Source organism: Salvelinus sp. IW2-2015, linkage group LG16 (assembly GCF_002910315.2).
Source record: "Salvelinus sp. IW2-2015 linkage group LG16, ASM291031v2, whole genome shotgun sequence".
NCBI lineage: Eukaryota > Metazoa > Chordata > Actinopteri > Salmoniformes > Salmonidae > Salvelinus > Salvelinus sp. IW2-2015.
This window is the reverse complement of record NC_036856.1, coordinates 29,449,024-29,468,406: the sequence shown is the minus strand read 5'-3', so window position 1 is coordinate 29,468,406 and position 19,383 is coordinate 29,449,024. Positions and strand designations below refer to the sequence as shown.

General features: G+C 42.2%; 1 protein-coding gene across 3 annotated transcripts in view; it reads left to right on the top strand.

Annotated features, from left to right (window-relative positions):
* Positions 1 to 19,383, top strand: part of LOC111975653 (ecotropic viral integration site 5 protein homolog) — a 68,602-nt gene that overhangs the window by 44,653 nt on the left and 4,566 nt on the right. For 2 of the 3 annotated variants that reach the window (XM_024004139.2, XM_024004136.2), the window contains 13 exons: positions 89 to 232; positions 640 to 729; positions 1,014 to 1,111; positions 1,233 to 1,293; positions 1,499 to 1,552; positions 2,852 to 2,884; positions 3,347 to 3,493; positions 6,252 to 6,383; positions 6,706 to 6,846; positions 7,398 to 7,556; positions 8,808 to 8,954; positions 11,400 to 11,495; positions 15,811 to 15,906. In XM_024004139.2, coding sequence (XP_023859907.1) covers positions 89 to 232; positions 640 to 729; positions 1,014 to 1,111; positions 1,233 to 1,293; positions 1,499 to 1,552; positions 2,852 to 2,884; positions 3,347 to 3,493; positions 6,252 to 6,383; positions 6,706 to 6,846; positions 7,398 to 7,556; positions 8,808 to 8,954; positions 11,400 to 11,495; positions 15,811 to 15,906 — 1,398 coding nt within the window. The remainder of the gene's footprint in view (positions 1 to 88; positions 233 to 639; positions 730 to 1,013; positions 1,112 to 1,232; positions 1,294 to 1,498; positions 1,553 to 2,851; positions 2,885 to 3,346; positions 3,494 to 6,251; positions 6,384 to 6,705; positions 6,847 to 7,397; positions 7,557 to 8,807; positions 8,955 to 11,399; positions 11,496 to 15,810; positions 15,907 to 19,383) is intronic. The other variant, XM_024004137.2, reaches the window with a different exon arrangement.

The window sequence follows — 19,383 nt, the reverse complement described above, 5'->3', positions numbered from 1 at the left end:
GATGGGTCATATCTATTTATGATTATATATTTTAATCTATTATCTATCTCTCTGTCTCTCTCTCCCAACGTCCCCCCCTCTCCTTCAGGAACTTCTCCCAGACCTCCATATCCACTTCCAGGCCCAGAGTTTCCACACCTCTATGTATGCCTCTTCCTGGTTCCTCACCATTTTCCTCACCTCATTCCCTCTCCCCGTTGCCACCAGGATCTTTGATATCTTCATGYTAGAGGTGAGTCCAGTTAAAGGTGCATCCCAATCCCTCAACTGTATACCAAAACAAGTGGCAGGGCTGCCATTTTGCTGATAAACAAATCCCAGATTGTAGCTTTAAAGAATTATTTCTGATTTACTCATGTTTGACAATCTACTTCTAGTCTACCGAGTGAGTCCAGAATATAGTTTCTATTACAGCAAACACAATGGGCTGTGAGTAAATGCAAGCATTTGGCACCCTCTGGTGGCCTTGGCCAAAAGCACATAACTTAAAATCTTCTGGACTAAAATTCGATTTCACCTCAGTAACTTTTTTTGCTTTTTTTGTCGTAGGGTCTGAAAATAGTGTTCCGTGTAGTACTAGGTAACGTAATGCTATGATAATGCAACGATAATGCTTTGATAATGTAATGTTTGTCTCAGGGTCTGGAGATAGTGTTCCGCGTGGGGCTGGCCATCCTACAGATGAATCAGGCAGAACTCATACAGCTTGATATGGAGGGAATGTTACAGGTAAGACTGAGCAGCCATAAACATTGGGAAAACAACCCTGTCTGAGTTAATGCACACTTATCAATTCAATACACTTTTTTCATCCCTAGCAGGCATAAGATACATAATCTGGTCCCAGATCTGTTTGTTCTGTAGTGTCAATGACCGTAAGAGTTGGCTAGACCGCATAAACTGATCTGGGACCAGGCTATGGCATACAGATTGAAAGACAAACACACTCTAAGTTGCTTTATGTGAACATGTATGTCTGGTCCTCACCCATTGTCTTCCCTGCAATGCTGTAGTACTTTCAGAGGGTCATTCCCCCCCAGCTGGAAAGTGGACCAGACAAGGTCATCCTGGCTGCTTATAATGTCAAGTACAACGCCAAGAAGATGAAGAAGTGAGTAGTACATTTCTGCTTGCTCTCTGGGGTCTAGGCTGGGTTACTGGAGATGGATGCTTGAAGCAAGTACAGGTGTTGTCGGTGCTCTGTATTGATGCTGTATGACTCCTGTTTTCAGGTTGGAAAAGGAATACACTACAATCAAAACTAAGGAGATGGAGGAGCAGGTGGAGATTAAGGTGAGTGGTGGCGCAGTAGGCTACGTTTTTAGTTTTGCGGTAGTACAGTGCGCTCTTATAGTCATCACATTAGTACAGCTCCATTTGATCACTATAAGCAGTTGATCACTATAACCGCACTCTCCCTAAGCCGAGTGCACTGTACTTAAAAACCCAGTTGTGTGGAATAATTATTGTGTGTGTGTTGCGTGTCTTTGTTTTGCAGAGGTTGCGCACAGAGAACCGACTGCTGAAACAGAGGATAGACACACTGGAGAAAGTGAGTGAAAAGGAGGAGTAGAAGTTGAACTGTGGCTCTCCTTGCCATCCTATGTCATGACACCAGTCATAATAAGAAGCCATATTATACCAGTGAACGCTTGTCGTGGCTATTCACACAACAAATCCATAACCCCCTACATTAAACCATCAAGCGCTTGTTCATGCGTCTCTTGTTGGTCACCAAAGACACATGGCGGAGTCTTGTTGTTACTAACTGGGCTGTGAGTGTTGTCGGTGTGTATCTTATTGGATAAATGSATCCTAGTTGGCTTTGGAATGGAAGTCTTCCATTGATATGCATGTCTCAGTCTTGAGATCCACACTCAGGACCAGTTAAGCCAGACTCTAAAACTGTAGCTGGCTGTGGAGCTCCACAAGGCTACATTCTGGGGCTCTATGTAATTCCACCGGACACTAACTAACTAAAGCTGTAAAACGCTTGACTTACTCACTGTGAGAGTGATGGCTGTACACTCTAAGATGATGCAGAGGAGCACTGCATGCCAGAGTACACGGCTGCCTTTGTTGTGCATGTTGTTGGGATCCTCCTCTGTGTTTGTCAGAGCACAAAGATACAGGCATTGCCAGGCCTGGTCAGAGTACCAGGGCACCATGCAGAGGCCTAAGTAGCTGTCCCAAATGACCAGGCTCTGTCTGAGACATAACCACTCACTCGTATCGCTTTAAACAACAGTCGGCGGCTGCAACGTCATACCCAAAATATTAACTGGAATGACACAGCAGCTTCTAAAACTTAACCGTGTGGCACAAACCTAAAAAGCATGGCTTCATCTAAACAACTGTTATTTAGCTGTTTTATAGCTAACTTCTAATGATGCTTTTCCTCTTAGCCCCATTCAGCCTTAGTCTTCTGCTTTGCCTGTCTCACCACCATGTTGTCTCTCTCACCACCACCACCTAATTCTCACTTTGTCACCACTTTATCCCCCACAACCTTATCACGACGACTTATCACCACCACACCTGAAGACCATGTTCCTTGTCTACCTCAAACTGGCTAAATTACTAAGACACTATGGGACGTATCTTAACCTCTCCCATTGACATCAATGCATGGCTAACTGAAAATTCAACTGAAGTGGAATTCAAGATTTCTCGAATTGTTCATAAATAATGTATAGACTTAATTGGTTGCCAAAATGACGGAGGAAGGACAATGAACATTGAATTTCCCTTTTCAAAAACAAAATCAAGTGTTTTGTTTATATTTAGGTTATAACTGTGTTATTTGCTCTCTCTCTGCTTTATCTCTCTTGTGGATATTTCTGTTTTGTAGGAAAGTGCTTCATTGGCAGATAGATTGATCCAGGTATAAACTTTATTTTCTCCTCCTTTACCCCCCCCCCCCCCTCCCCCCATCTCACATTGCAATTTTCACCNATTGCAATTTTCACCACTTAGATTTCTCTGTATCTCAATGTAGCTTTGCATGCTCATAATGTTACCTTTAAATTATGGCACAATAAATGTCTTTGCGATTACAGTATTTTTTWWAAATCAATTAATATAAAATGAGGACATTGAAATCAGAAAAATAACTAATCACCCAGCATGCGCATGTATCTCGAACCATGCCAAAACAAAATGCTTAGAGCTATCAATCAGTCAACCAATAAGACTGTCAAAACATTTGCAGAGAAAAAAAACAGCATGAGTTTCTAAACTCCAAATCCCACGTTTATATAATCTTTGATTTGCCCACCCCTTCCGTCCATCCCACCCCCGTGGTGCACCCTGCTCATCCTACCCCTCGGTTGGTTATGTCCTAAAGGGACAAGTGACGCGTGCCCAGGAGGCAGAGGAGACCTACCTGGTCATGCGGGAGCTGGCCACGGTCAGGCAGCAGAGCGAAGAGGCCACAGCTCAGCTGGAGCTAGCACAGAGCACCATCAGGGATCTCCAGCAGAGACCCCTATTGGTAAGGAGAAGCACAGTGCTCAAGTTGAAGGTCCTGTATGGCTCAGTTGGTACAGTGGTGATCAGGGGTGTCGTGCACCCCCAGAATCTGAGGGGGCACAATGTGAGGATAAGCTTAATTCTATGTAAAAATATATATATATAACTGCATATTTAAACATGGCTCTTGAGCTGTCTGTATCCTCCAAACTGATGTGTGTTTTTTTTATTAAGAAAACAAACAATTTTGACAAAAAATTATTCTCTGCCTTAATCTGGGCAAAAGAATGTGAGTCTTATTCAGTATATTTACTAATTGCTTGCTTTTCTAAAGTCTAGCAACCTTGCCATCAGGCATGCCATCTAAGTTAGACAAGCTAGCTAATATAACTTGATTGATGGTCTGAAATGTCTTCTTGGTAGCTACTTATGAGGTTGGGAGATTGGGAACCTATCTGGGCTAGCTAAAGACAACTTCATACAGTTGATAGGTGGCTAGTAGTATTACAGAGAAACAACAAAAATATATATTTGTATTTAATTGTAAACAGGGCAGATCTGATGGGGCACGTGCACCTGTGCCGCCTCTGGTGATGGAATGCAGGAGACACGTTCACATACAAAAAATGTATGTACTCACTGTACTGTAAACTGCTTTGGATTAAAGTGCCTTCGTAAATGGCAGTTATTACAGTGCCCTCAATGGGAGGGGTGATCACCAGGTCTAGCCAATTGAAATGTGTACATTGCTTAGCACTAAATCTGCAGTGAGTGATGGTAACAGTGGATATGGATTCTCCCTACCTCTCCACTGCAGAACGCACTCGCTCTCTCCCTCTCTCGCTATACATAATGATCCTGTTTTCATGCATGATTTGAAATCGGGACATGCTGTTTGACACAGTTCAGCAACCTTTTTCACCCATTAACATACTCCCAGGAAAGGATTCATGAATTTATAAGCATCTGATGTATGGGTGTGGAATGGATGGTACCCCGGCCAGCAGGACCCTCTCTTGGTGATGTATATCCATTGGCCAAACAGACCCCTTTAATATTGATGAGGTGAAACATGTTGAGATGATAATGTCTGCACTGCAGTGAATGAAGCAGTGTTTTACATAATGTGCTGCTATATCCATTAACCATTTATAATGACTTGGAAGAGGGAGGCTCATTTGTTGTCCTAGAGAGGAAATCAATGGTGCAATTGAGAATATGTTTTTGAAAGTGAAGTGCCATACTTCTTGGTTTATTTTAGAGGAGTTGTTAGTGGTGAGCAGTTGAACTAGGTAGCTAGCAAATCGTTTTTTTGTTTTACAATACTACAGTGTATTTGAGAGATATATATATATATATATATACACACATACAGTTGAAGTTGGAAGTTTACATACACAGCCAAATAGATTTAAACTCAGTTTTTTCACAATTCCTGACATTTAATCCTAGTAAAAATTCCCTGTCTTAGGTCAGTTAGGATCACCACTTTATTATAAGAATGTGAAATGTCCAGAATAATAGTGGAGAGAAAGATTTATTTCAGCTTTAATTTCTTTCATCACATTCCCATTGGGTCAGCAGTTTACATACACTCAATTAGTATTTGGTAGCATTGCCTTTAAATTGTTTAATTGGGTCAAACGTTTCGGGTAGCCTTCCACAAGCTTCCCATAGTAAGTTGGGTGAATTTTGGCCCATTCCTCCTGACAGAGCTGGTGTAACTGAGTCAGGTTTGTAGGCCTCCTTGCTCGYACACATTTTTTCAGTTCTGCCCACAAATGTTATACAGGCTTGAGGTCAGGGCTTTGTAATGGCCACTGCCAATACCTTGACTTTGTTGTCCTAAAGCCATTTTGCCACAACTGTGGAAGTATGCTTGGGGTCATTGTCCATTTGGAAGACCCATTTGCGACCAAGCTTTAACTTACTGACTGATGTCTTGAGATGTTGCTTMAATATATCCTCATAATTTCCCTTCCTCATGATACCATCTATTTTGTGAAGTGCACCAGTCCCTCCTGCAGCAAAGCACCCCCACAACATGATGATGCCACCCCCATCCTTCACGGTTGGGATGGTGTTCTTCGGCTTGCAAGCTTCCCCCTTTTTTCTCCAAACATAATGATGGTCATTATGGCCAAGCAGTGAGCGGCCTTTCAGGTTATTTCGATATAGGACTCGTTTTACTGTGGATATAGATACTTTTGTACCTGTTTCCTCCAGCGTCTTCACAAGGTCCTTTGCTGTTGTTCTGGGATTGATTTGYACTTTTCCCACAAGTACGTTCATCTCTAGGAGACAGAATGCGTCTCCTTCCTGAGTGGTATGACGGCTGTGTGGTCCCATGGTGTTTATACTTGCATACTATTGTCTGTAAACAATTGTTGGAAAAATTACTTGTCATGCACAGAGTAGATGTCCTAACCGACTTGCCAAAACTATAGTTTATTAACAAGAAATTTGTGGAGTGGTTGAAAAACAAGTTTTAATAACTCCAACCTAAGTGTATGTAAACTTCCGACTTCAACTGTATATACCTGAGTGAAAATGTATAACATGTATATTGTTATACATTTGTATTGTTTCGAGACAGTGTGATTTGAAGTAGGTCATTTGAATTAGCAGTTATTTCAAGATTCAACATAATATTCCTACTCAGAGACCAACCTTAAGGACACTGGCTGGTTTCCCGGAGTCATATAAAGCTCTGACTATAGTTCTCTTCCTTACTCTCTCCTCTTCCTCTCTCTCCTTCCTCCTGCTTCCTCCCTATGTAGAAGAGCATCCCGTGCTTCACAGAGGAGTCCATCCTGCAGTTGGAGAGAGAGCTGGTTCAGGCCAGGCTAAAGGAGGCAGAGTCCCAGTGTGCCCTCAAGGAGATGCAAGACAAGATTCTGGACATAGAGAAGGTGTGTTACCTGGCTCAAACTGTCTATCATCAATTCACACACTGTCACGGTGCCTCCTAGTCCCACACCTCTGTCAGGCATTCTGCCTGGAATAGGCAAACGTTGTGGGATATTGCAGATATAAATGTCATGACTAGAGTGGACGTGATTCCTTTTCTACATGTAGAGACTATTTTTTTATTTTTTTTACGTAAACATTTATATCTGAAAATTCCACAATGTTGTGCCCTGCTGAACGCATCCATGGTATTTTACTGTCCCGTGACATAAGCATCCTGAAGTTGAGTCTTTTCAGTCATTGTTTTGGTTGCCTGTCCCCCAGAGGAACACATCTCTGCCAGATGACACCAACGTGGTGCGGTTGCAGGAGGAGCTGATAGCAGTGAAGCTGAGAGAGGCTGAGGCTGTGATGGGGCTGAAGGAGCTCAGACAACAGGTCAGAGACCTAGAGGAGCACTGGCAGGTGAGGATGAACATCTATTCTCCATACCATACACACGCATGGAAGAATCAAACACATTAACAAATAACATTTTATTGGTCACATACACGTGTGTAGCAGATGTTACTGCGAGTGTAGCGAAATGCTTGTTCTTCTAGTTCCGATTGCAGCAATATCTAACAAGTAATATCTAACAACTTCACAACATATACCAAATACACACACATCTAAGTAAAGGAATGGAATTAAGAATATATAAATATATRGATGAGTAATAAAACTTTCCTTCTGTAGGTCTATAGTGTATTGAAACTGATGAACTTCAAATAAAAATTGAAATGTGTTTTGACTTGACTAGCTCAGCTGTACCATGAGTACTCCTGCCCAAGACACAGCACTAAGAGACCCAGAGAGGATTAACATGAATATACCCGATGTAAATGTTAAATGTATTTTTGTCATCTTGCTGTGTGTCCATGTGTGTATGAGTTGAGGACTACTATTTTAGGTGTGTCGAGTCCAAACATCTTTGGTTGACTGTGTGCTTCCCCCCTCTCCCCCTGCTCCTACAGCGTCACCTGGCGCGTACGGCGGGCCGCTGGAAGGACAACCCTAGGAAGAATGCTGTGTCTGAGCTGCAGGATGAGCTGATGAGTGTCAGGCTACGGGAGGCTGAGGCCCAGGCAGAGCTCAGAGAGACACGTCAGAGGATGATGGAGCTGGAGACACAGGTCAGTCAGAGAGACACACACAGCTYAGCCTTTGGAGAAATGTTAGTAGTGTACCAATTATGGCTGTCAAATGATTAAAATAATTGAGTACATTATTGAATTTGCTCAAGTACTAATTAATCTTCAGCCATTCTAAATGAGTGTGAATATAGTAAAAAAAGAACTGGCTCTATGGGTACAAAGAACAAAGACCTTTTTAAACATGTCCAACAATGTTATGAAAACACTGTAACCATCTGTCCTGTTCAGATAACCTTACACACGTAGGCCTCCATTCTCGCCCTCTCGCTGGGCGAGTTAGTTTTGTATGGCCTGGTGCTCCGGGTGGGCAGAGTTTGCACATTTTAGGCCATTCCATTGGTCCTTAAGTGAAATCTCCACCCACCCGGGGCACCAGGCAATACAAAACGAACTCGCCCACTTACTCCCGCTCTCACACACATCCTCTGTCACACACACACACACAATCATACACACCCCACCTTTAGAAATATCTCTGAGAAGCCTATTCCTTTTCAGTTCTTCCTGTATCATCCAAATTTGTGCATAGCCTAGTCAGTGGTCAAGTTATCAGGTTGATAGCAAGCTAGTTAGGTAACATGACTAGCTAGCTAAACAATGTTTGTTATCAAAGTAGTTTGAAATGGCCCGCGACATGCTCATGAATCCGCGGCAGAAAGAAAAAACATAGCTCTGGTAATATTGGGCATAACTTAGACAAGATTTTGGCAAGAGGCACAAGGTCTTAAGCAATGTAAAGGCACTAGCATTGACCGTAACTGTGTTCGTGTTGTGTTCTGCGCTTGAAAGGGTCTGTATGGCAATATATGCGCTTAAAAGGTTCTGTTCTGTCAAATGGAGATGCGATTAACAGCATCAAACATTTTTGCGGTGTTTAACATGTCATGCAGCCCGAGTACCAATGTATCTTCACATGCATGTGTGAGAGTAAACATATGGCCTTTTCTATTGCATTGTCCAACCACTAGGGGGCAGCAGAGGTACATATTCTTAACTGTCAGTAGCTCCCATAAGGATGTGTTGTATTCAGAGTTCAGTTACTACTTTCTAATGTAGTAGGTGAACAATGCCATTTAGCAGATTCAAGCTATAGTGCTTGCTTTACATGGGTTGCCTCTTGTGATATTACAGTGGGGTTGTGAATAGAGACTATTCTAGAATAACAGAAATGTGTGATGAGTAAACTTCCCCCTCCCAATATTTACCTACCATATCCTTCCCCTCCGGCAGAACCAGATCCATAGCAACCAACTGCGTCGGGCGGAGCAGGAGGGGCGGGGCTTTCAGGAGCGTGTGACTGTGCTGACGGCCCAGAATAAGGGCCTACACGTTCAGCTGCAGGAGATCAAACGCAAACAGGCAGAGATTGAGTGCAAGGTAAGAAAAAGTATGTGCTGTTGAGATGACTAGAGCCAAGAAAATATCTGAGCCGGCACAGTTTGGTTTGGGTCGGCATGATAGTGTGAAATGGGTATGAGTGTATCGGCCCCACAATCAGTCAAACTGGAAATATTTCTCAATCACTGGTTTGATGAGTTGTCAAAAATCATCCTTAATCTTATCCGTCGCTTCTTGTTAAAATCAGATCTTCAGAGTCCAGGTTCTGAAGAGGGAAGCAGTTTTGCTTGACATCTTCAGATAACATCTCTGTGCTGCTGATGTTAAAAGTGTGTGTGTGTGTGTGTGTGTGTGTGTGTGTGTGTGTGTGTGTGTGTGTGTGAAACCTCTGTGCAGCTCAGCAACACCCCTTGTCTCTCTGGGATTACTGCAGGAATCATACTAAACAACTGTTTCAGAAGGTTCAAAGTTTGTGTTAAGAGTAGCACTCAGATGCACGTTGTTGTGACCCTGGGGCTTACAGTGTGTAATAGAGGTCGACCGATTAATCGGAATGGCCGATTAATTAGGGCCGATTTCAAGTTTTCATAACAATCGGTAATCGGCATTTTTGGACACCGATCATGACCGATTACATTGCACTCCACGAGGAAACTGCGTGGCAGGCTGACTACCTGTTATGCGAGTGCAGCAAGGAGTGCAGCACCCGCGAGTGCAGCACCTTTGCCAAACGGGTGATTTAACAAGCGCATTTGCGAAAAAAGCCCTGTCGTTGCACCAATGTGTACCTAACCATAAACATCAACGCCTTTCTTAAAATCAATACACAGGTATATATTTTTAAACCTGCATATTTAGTTAATATTGCCTGCTAATATGAATTTCTTTTAACTAGGGAAATTGTGTCACTTCTCTTGCGTTCTGTGGCAACCCGTCCAGGGTAACATGCAACAGTTTTGGGCGCACCTGGCTCGTTGCCCGGAAGGACTATTTCTTCCTAACAAAGACAGCCAACTTCGCCTATAACGAGGATGATTTAACAAAAGGCGCATTTGCGAACAAAAGCATAATCGTTGCCAGCGAATGTAACCCTAACCATAAACAATCAATGCCTTTTTTTAAATCAATACACAGAAGTATGTATTTTTAAACCTGCATATTTAGTTAAAAGAAATTGATGTTAGAAGGCAATAGTAAACTAGGGAAATTGTGTCACTTCTCTTGCGTTCACTGCACGCAGAGTCAGGGTATATGCAACAGTTTGGGCCGCCTGGCTCGTTGCGAACTAATTTGCCAGAATTTTACGTAATTATGACATAATATTGAAGGTTGTGCAATGTAACAGGAATACTTAGACTGAGGATGCCACCCGTTAGATAAAATACGGAACGGTTCCGTATTTCACTGAAAGAATAAATGTTTTATTTTCTAAATGATAGTTTCCGGATTTGACCATATTAATGACCTAAGGCTCGTATTTCTGTGTGTTATTATGTTATAATTAAGTCTATGATTTGATATTTGATAGAGCAGTCTGACTGAGCGGTGGTAGGCAGCAGCAGGCTCTTAAGCATTCATTCAAACAGCACTTTCGTGCGTTTGCCAGCAGCTCTTCGCAATGCTTCAATCATTGAGCTGTTTATGACTTCAAGCCTATCAACTCCCGAGATTAGGCTGGTGTAACCGATGTGAAATTGCTAGCTAGTTAGCGGGGTGCGCGCTAATAGCGTTTCAAACATCACTCGCTCTGAGACTTGGAGTAGTTGTTCCCCTTGCTCTGCAAGGGCCGTGGATTTTGTGGAGCGATGGGTAACGATGCTTCGAGGGTGGCTGTTGTCGATGTGTTCCTGGTTTGAGCCCAGGTAGGGGCGAGGAGAGGGGCAGAAGCTATACTGTTACACTGGCAATACTAAAGTGCCTATAGAACATCCAATAGTCAAAGGTATATGAAATACAAATGGTATAGAGAGAGATAGTCCTATAATTCCTATAATAACCTCAACCTAAAACTTCTTACCTGGGAATATTGAAAACTCATGTAAAAGGAACCACCAGCTTTCATATGTTCTCATGTTCTGAGCAAGGAACTTAAAACGTTAGCTTTTTTACATGGCACATATTGCACTTTTACTTTCTTCTCCAACACTTTGTTTTTGCATTATTTAAACCAAATTGAACATGTTTCATTATTTATTTGAGGCTAAATTGATGTTATTGATGTATTATATTAAGTTAAAATAAGTGTTCATTCAGTATTGTTGTAATTGTCATTATTACAAATAAATAAAACAATAAAAAAAATTGGCTTATTAATTGGTATCGGCTTTTGTTGGTCCTCCAATAATCGGTATCGGCGTTGAAAAATCATAATCAGTCGACCTCTAGTATGTAATGGCTGTCAACATGTCTTTGGTAACACTCTAGAAACATTACTTCAGGTGAGTGACACTGGCCTGACAGTGTTTGTTCATTTGTTTGTTTCAGAACAAGGAGGAGGTGATGGCGGTGAGGCTGAGAGAGGCTGACAACATCGCTGCCATGGCCGAGCTGCAGCAACAGATCTCTGAACTGGAGATACAGGTGTAGTACTTAATCCCGGCCTCCCTCACTCACTGTCACACTAGCTTGGTGCAGAACATTTAGCCTAGTCATGGATTAAAAAGTACTTTTAATCTATATTGACTGTACTTCATAGTCCATGACTCTGCTTAATTTGTGTCCAGCCCATAGACTTCTCTTCACCATAACCCACAGTTCAACACTCCATACCCACTCCAACATATGAGCACACAGGCTAACTCTGAGTGCATCAACTCTTGACAGACACGCCAAGAAGGTTTTACAGTTTAGAGCCTGTATCTATTTGTGTTCTTTGTTGATGTGAGGAAGAAGGTGGGGTATTTTTAAAGTGACAGTTTGCTGCAGAGGTGAAAGGTGAACCAAGAAACCATGATCATCTCCCGGAAGGACAGTGTGACATCTTATAGTCTAGCATATCATACCAACCATGCTCATGCTTGATTTTGTACTCTCAGTTAAACCAGAACTAAAAGCTTGTGTTATTTGGTCAGATATTTTCAACTGTGTTTATCATCCGTCGAAGCCAAGCAGTTTAAGCACCGCCTTCGCCCAATGCTGATAGGTCCAAATAACCTGTGACGAAAACCTGAGACCCAGAACTATGTATTTGGAGATTGAGATCAACCTTTCTCTGAAATAACTGAACATCATGGAAAGGTAGTGTTTTGTACCGTCAGAAGAAAAGATAGGTTAGTGTTTAATGTATTAGCAGCAGCTAAACAGATTGTCTGCCAGTAGAAAATAACCTATGCACTTCCTGTGCTAGTGATTTGTCAGATTATTGAAACCTCTGTGTGCGTCTCTGCATATCATGCTGCGGTTCCTTATCTAGTGTGGTGTTGGGGTTGTATGTGTGTGAAACTATACATGATACAACACTCTAACTCATTTTCTGTCATGAGAATAATCAGGGGACACTGACAGATTGCTTCAGTTCTTTCCATCAGCTCTGAATCTGAAGAAATGTTAATGCAGAAGCTTTGATGTCTCAACCCGTCGAGTTAACGTGTTGGTGTTTCAGAAACATTCCCATCACGAGTTAGCAGACAGTCTGACACTTAGTTTTCTTCACACCATTGGCCCACACACATACACCCTCTAATATACCCTTTATACCCATTTTAATAAGTGTCAATAGACTTTCAAACCAACATCCCTTCCATGCACACACAGTGTAGTCAGGTTTTGTTACTAGGCGCTTCAACAACAACAACAGTGCATCAACACCAGCGTTCACCACTACCGAGTACCGCCCTCCTCACACTCTCACGTCATCCTATGAAACCATTATTTGCCTCCGATGATAATCTCCATCTTCACTAAACTGAGTTACTTTTTAATCTAGCCTTCTCTGAATATGCTGTGCATAGGATGCTAATAGTCTCTGCCAGACAGACAAAACAGGTATTTTCCCTATGTATAACCACTTTGTGTGGTGCCAGTGGCAAACTCTTGGTCTGTGGTTTGGGTACCTGGTTGCAGCTCTTAAGGTTGTGGGTAGATGACCTGTGTTACCTTAGCTCTCAGTCGCTCTGGTTGTAGAACCAGGGGTAAGAGTACAAGAAAGCAATGACTGATAAATTGCTGTCTACTGCATTTAACACCTCGAATAAAGACTCATAAAAGGTGTCTGAAGGCATGCTATAACATGACAGAAGTTTGTTCTTTGTGAGCCGCGCCACAGTACAAGTTACTTTTTTTCCAAATAGTGAAGAAAGTGGGTACTGTCTCGCTCAACCTTAAACTTAGTAATTTGTTGGAGGATGGTTCACACACAAATAGACAAAAATTGACAACTTTAGAAATTCCTTTTTTTTCTTCTCCAAATAGGAATGTATTGTGTAGTTTTAGTTAACTCATCCAATGAGTGTCGCCCACTTCTGCCCACTGTACCTTGCAGTGTTTCCCTTACCATTGTAGTTCTCTTAGCTTGAAAAAGCCCCTGTGACGGCCTGCCTACCTGATCTTCCTCTAACTAAAACATCAGTATGGCCCACCTGCACTACCGCCCGCTATTGGAAAGTATTCACAACACGCCAGTGATGTCTATATTTATATCTTGAGTTAAAGAATTTCACAAATTATAGGGTCGCAAAGAACCTCCAGTACTAAACTACCGAAAATATATCTGTATATAGAGCTCAGTCGATAAAACTGAACGTATAGTCAAATGGACATCAGGGTTTTTACATCCAACGTTTTTGCAGTATGAAAGTAGCTGAATGTATGTGTGACCCATGATAATACCACAGCTCGGCTATCTTCTTGTCAAGACAAGACAAGAAACCACTTCCTACTGTGAGGCGAAGACAAACTGACAACTGTTGGAGGCCTATCTATGATTTTGTCCTTCTGCATGCATGATATGCTCCCCAGATTTAGATGTATATTTAGCAGGGGGCTTTAGAATGTGCTGTWGCAAATTCAGTGGTTATTAGAGGTTCCTCAGTGTTTTTGGACTCCTCTCTTGAGAATTGTGTCTGCAGTTTTACATGGTGGTTTGCTTTTACAAAGAAATTAAGTGTCATCTCCTTTGTCAAAAAGTAATGTTTCCTGTCTTGTGGTTTCTATAGGTGTTTGTTTTTAACACTAATTATATTAGTGTAACTATTGTTATTGGGGTAACTATTGGTTTTTTGTGTTGGCCATATGTCGCGAGATTGCACAGAATCAATCTAACGCTACTCTGCCATAGCCATATAAACCAAGACTGATTGTAGAGAGAGAACAAGCATGAAACTGAACACGAGATCTGGCCATCTAAACCATGCTGAAATGCCCATCTGTCAGAGGGAAACAAGCCACCATGTCACTAGCCAAAAGCTGTACAACAATAACCTCTGGGAGGTCTGGGAAAGCAGGTTGGCGTTTTTTGAGATGAGTCTTGTCCTGGAGGAAGAACTGAACGGTTTCCTCTAAATTGGCCAGCTGCAAAGTCGAAGTTGGCTATATTGTAAAAATTCATGAAAACAAAAATTTTGGCTTTTTGGTCTTCATTTAAGGCTATGATTAGGCATTAGGGTTAGCAGTGTGGTTAGGTTTAAAATCTGATTTTATGGCTTTGTGACACTGCCAGCTAGTGACCACTCGGCAGAGCTGCCTTCAGAACAACATTCATTATGAAAAACACTAACCTGCTGTGGGTGTAGCATAGAACTAGAGGGGCGCAGGCAGGCGAAGGAAGCCATTCCTGCATCCCAAATGGCACCCTATTCCCTATATAGAGCACTACTTTTGACCAGAGCCCAATGGGTGCCCAAAGGCTCTAATCAGTAGTACAGTATATAGGGAATAGGGTGCCATTTGGGATGCACAACATGACTTAAAGACGTTTGACGTGTCTGGCCACAGCCCCTAACCCCCTGGCACCTGGGGATCCACACAACTGAGTACGAGGAAGTCTTGCTAACTGCCTCTCCCTTATCACTAGCTCTGTCAGGAGGGAGGGAGGGAACCTCAAGAAAAACACAGATTCCAGGAAGAATAGCTGTTTTGTAGATCTCACATTGTCAGCTTGTCAGCAGCTTCTCAGGGGCCTAAGCCTACATCCTCAACCTATCAACCCTTACCTGACCACAGGAACTGAGAGCGTTGTATATATTCTGAGGTGTTGGGTCAGACCGAGATGGTTAACTCACCTCACTACCTCACCTACCCCACCCCTGCTTTTAACTTCTTCCACTTTTTACCCTCTCCTGTTCCTGCGTTGCTGGTTGTGGTTAGCCTGAACCCTTCAGCCTGTGCCGGTGCCCCTTACTCTCTCTCTGCTTGTATATTCTCCCAGGCTTTAGACAGGATTGATTTGAGGTGTGTATGGGGTATGTGTGTTTGTCTCTTGTGGCTGCAGCTGTCTGCACTGAGGAAGGTAAACAGCACACGTGTCATGTTTGACAGTTAAACATACAGTAGCTACTAGCCTCATCCCCAGGGCCCAGAGAGGATAACAACACAAACGACTATAGCTACCTTGTGTTAGCTTAGCTAGGTTCCCCACTTCATCTATGGCTTAGTCAACAGCCACTCTCTACATACTGTATATTTTATGATGCTTCTGTGATGCAAGTTTTCCAGTGATGTGTAGCTATAGTGTCTCTTGTCTGGTGGTAGTAGTTATCTCCCTCATTCCCTCCTACATTTTGTTACAACAGTGCAACCCAACCTGGTCTTGTCAAGTTGCCCTTATAGCAATTCAAGGTTTCCAACTTTTAAAACATCTGCAGTGACACAAACTTCTTATCTCCTCTCCAGTGTTATGAGTAGCTGAACAATGAAAAGTTATGTTTTAAGACGTGTGATTTTCTGTTTGTTTCTACAGAAAGAAGAAGGGAAGGTCCAGGGCCAGCTGAACAACACAGACTCCAGTCAGTACATCAGAGACCTGAAGGACCAGATAGCTGAACTCAAACACGAGGTGAGTAGTTACAACAGGGGAATACTGAACCGGGAGAATAACAAACACGCTTGTATCTGTTGTTTTCAGAGATGATTTTGTTAATTGTATTTTTCATGTGTTTTGCTCAGATTTGTCTATTTTGAAGCCAACTGTAGGTTAGAAGTGTAAACTACGCCCAAAAGCTTCCTGCGCTGAGGGTGTTGATTTACTAGCACACACCCCTCTCCTCACACTCATCTTCTAAAAGAAAACCCTAAAACCAACTACTCAACATACTGAGAGAGGGCCCAGATTGAATAGAAGAGTCTCATAATCTGCTTTTGCTCCTCTGTGTACACCACAGCTAGCTATTATTATCTGAATTGCTAGATCAAGGATTTAAAGGTTATGAATTTCATCACAGAAATCTACAGGATCAGCAACAGATCGTACAGATTTGACGGTTTGACTTTGACACTATCACTTCAGCAGAGTGGGCCATCTTTGATCAGATTAGTGTCCTTCAAATAATACAAAGACCTGATCAGACCTGAATGAAGGGATCCCTAGTAGGATTATATTGGCAGGCCCTGATGCACCCTTTTATTCTGTGTGTGGTGCATGTGCGTGCAATGTATTGTAATATGACATATGGCACTTGACTCCAAGAGGCAAAAGAGGAGAGAGAGAAGCAAATATTTAATAAGGCCTGATGGGGTGTGGTGTATGGCCAATATACCACGGCTAAGGACTGTTCTTACGTATGCTGCAATACCACAAACCCCAGAGGTGTCTTATTGCTATTATAGACTGGTTACCAACATAATTGGAGCAGTAAAAATATATGTTTTGTCATACCCATGGTATACGATCTGATATACCACAGCTGTCAGCCAATCAGCATTGAGGTCTCGAACCACCCAGTTGATATATATTTATAAACCACTCTTGTTGTGAGAAGTGGTAGAAAACCCCCAGAAGAAAAAAGCCATTTGTTTTCTTCCAGCAAATCAATCCTTTATAAGGGAGGATGTAGTCAGATTTGTACCCCCTCCTAACAAAAGGCTGGTGTCTTGTGTTTAAACTGAGCTGAGCATTAAATCATGCAGCGTGCCGCTCTGGATCTCCTATCCAGACAGTGCAGGCAGTCAGGCGGTCAGGCAGGCCGGCAAACAGTCAAGGCAATTAGTCAGGCAGGCAGAGCCAGTCGGTCAGAACAGAACCACTCCGCCTCCTCTCTTCTTGGCTGGACTCAGATATGCATCCCAAATTGCACCCTATTCCCTTAACTCTTTGATGCGTACGATCACATATTTGTGATCATTGTTGAGTGATCCCTGCAGCATACGATCTCAAATATGTGATTGGAACAGTAGAAACAGAACGTATGACGCAACAAACGCGTCTAAACACCATCTAAATATTTTTTTGTGCTGATGGAAATTAAAGCTATTAAACTTTATTCCTCAATTTAACCTTTTATTGTAAAAGATACATGCGAACTTCATCATCCAAGCATCACAAGGAAACACTCATTCCGTAAACCAGTCTAAATAACAGGTTGCGCTGTCAAAAAACAAAACAGAAGTTAGTGACCTAACAGCTAGACTAGTTAACAATGTACCACGTCTCTGGTGAGCACAAGAGAATAATGTAATGTTGTTWAGAAAATAAATGTGTGTCAGCTAAGCTAACAGCAGCTAAATTCTTTGATGGCAGCCATGTTTGTTTGTTTAACTTGGCGAAAATTCCCTAATCCCAGAATGCCATTCACTACAAGACACAAATAAACAAAGTCAAAGATGGCTGCGCTCATTGCCTGAAAAATATTAACTTAGTTTAGCCACTTTTTAGCATATTACAAATCGTCGATGTACTTGTTAGTGTATACAAGAACCGGAGCATATGACTTGACAAGTCGTTTACTGTTTTTGACAAAGAAAATAAAATGGGACAAGCTCCGACTGGGAAAAATCGTTTTGAATGGTCATCCAACTCTGGAACTTTCTAGAACTCCGACCTGAAGATAATTTGCCGTCATGATTTTATCTACTATTTTTCCCAAGTTCACAGTTGTCTTAAACTACAGAAGTCAGTCGAGTGAACTATCCTTTGTTTTAACATCTTTGGTCTGACAGACACTTACGTGACAACCAGAAGGCATGGTATGTTGTCAACAAACTTGGCGCCACACATAGCCGGCAAATATCTTAGCATTAGCTCATCATAATCAGTACAACATTCAAAAAAGTATTTTACACACATATGTGTCCATTACAATCTATGCAAGAATTGCGATGCATGATTTGTCACCAGTACTTGAAAACGTGAATAAAACAGCAAATACATTGATCCGTACATACATATGGTGTGCTACATCATAAACGACAACACGATATACAGAAAATAAGCCACTTACTTTGATAGGAACACACACATGTCTAATGTGTAAGGAAAACAACCATGAAGGCAATGCGGGTGCCAGCCAGAAAATGTGCTGGGGGAAAATGTTTGTGCAAGGCCTGTTCTGAGGAGAGATGCGCAATGTCTTCATACTTGATCGGGGGAAACACTAGGGAAGTGCTTGGGCTCTCGTTGAAGAGAGATGTTTGTCCGCCCAATAAAGCCTCAATCATAAATTGTCCACAACATCGAAATGGGCTGCTTCTTATGTGAATTAACAAGGAGGCGGAACACACCTCAATTCAAACTGTTAGAAAATAAAACTTGTTAGAAAATATTTAGAAATTGACAAGTTGAAACAGCCTATAGATAATTAGCAGTCAGCGTGCCTTGGTTTGAGGACGGGGCGGGTAACTGTCCTGTTGCGTAACAATCACATTTTGGAACTGTGAGAGCATTCTGACATCACGCGTATGAAAAAACTCACACAGGGGCGACGGTTAGAGATATTTGGAACTCACACGTGAAAAGGTTAATAGTGCACTAAATTTGACCAGGGTCTGGTCAAACGTAGTGCACAATTAAGGGAATAGGGTGCCATTTGGTCAGAGGTGTTGGAAACGAATGGGCGGCAGTGAAACTATGAAACATGCTGATTGAAGTGTTGGTGGTGTAAGGTTCTAAATGGCCTCATTGCCAGGATCTGGGTGTACAAACTCCCCTGCCTGACCCTCATGACCTGAGAGATCTAATCCTGGAGATACTGCAGTTAGCTGGAAATACTGACTAGACTACTGACTTTTAGAGGTGAATATGCTAGTTGATTCCATTTGTCAATGCATAATTATTAGGCCTAATTTATGCATTTCTTGGGGATGGTAGAAGAGCAGTAGTGAGACCAATAGATCAGAGTAGATGGACTTGGACCAAGAAGAAAAAGTGATGCCTCAGTTCTTTTCAATCACACATTCTCATAAGAGAGTAAGGTTTCCAGTCGGCCACAGAGAGTTGAGCTAAACCAAAGTTGACTAATCTCTCTCAGGATCAAAAATAAGTCATGAACGGCTCTTGGTTTTTAGCCCGGAAGTGTCTTTGCACACTTGCATCAGTCAA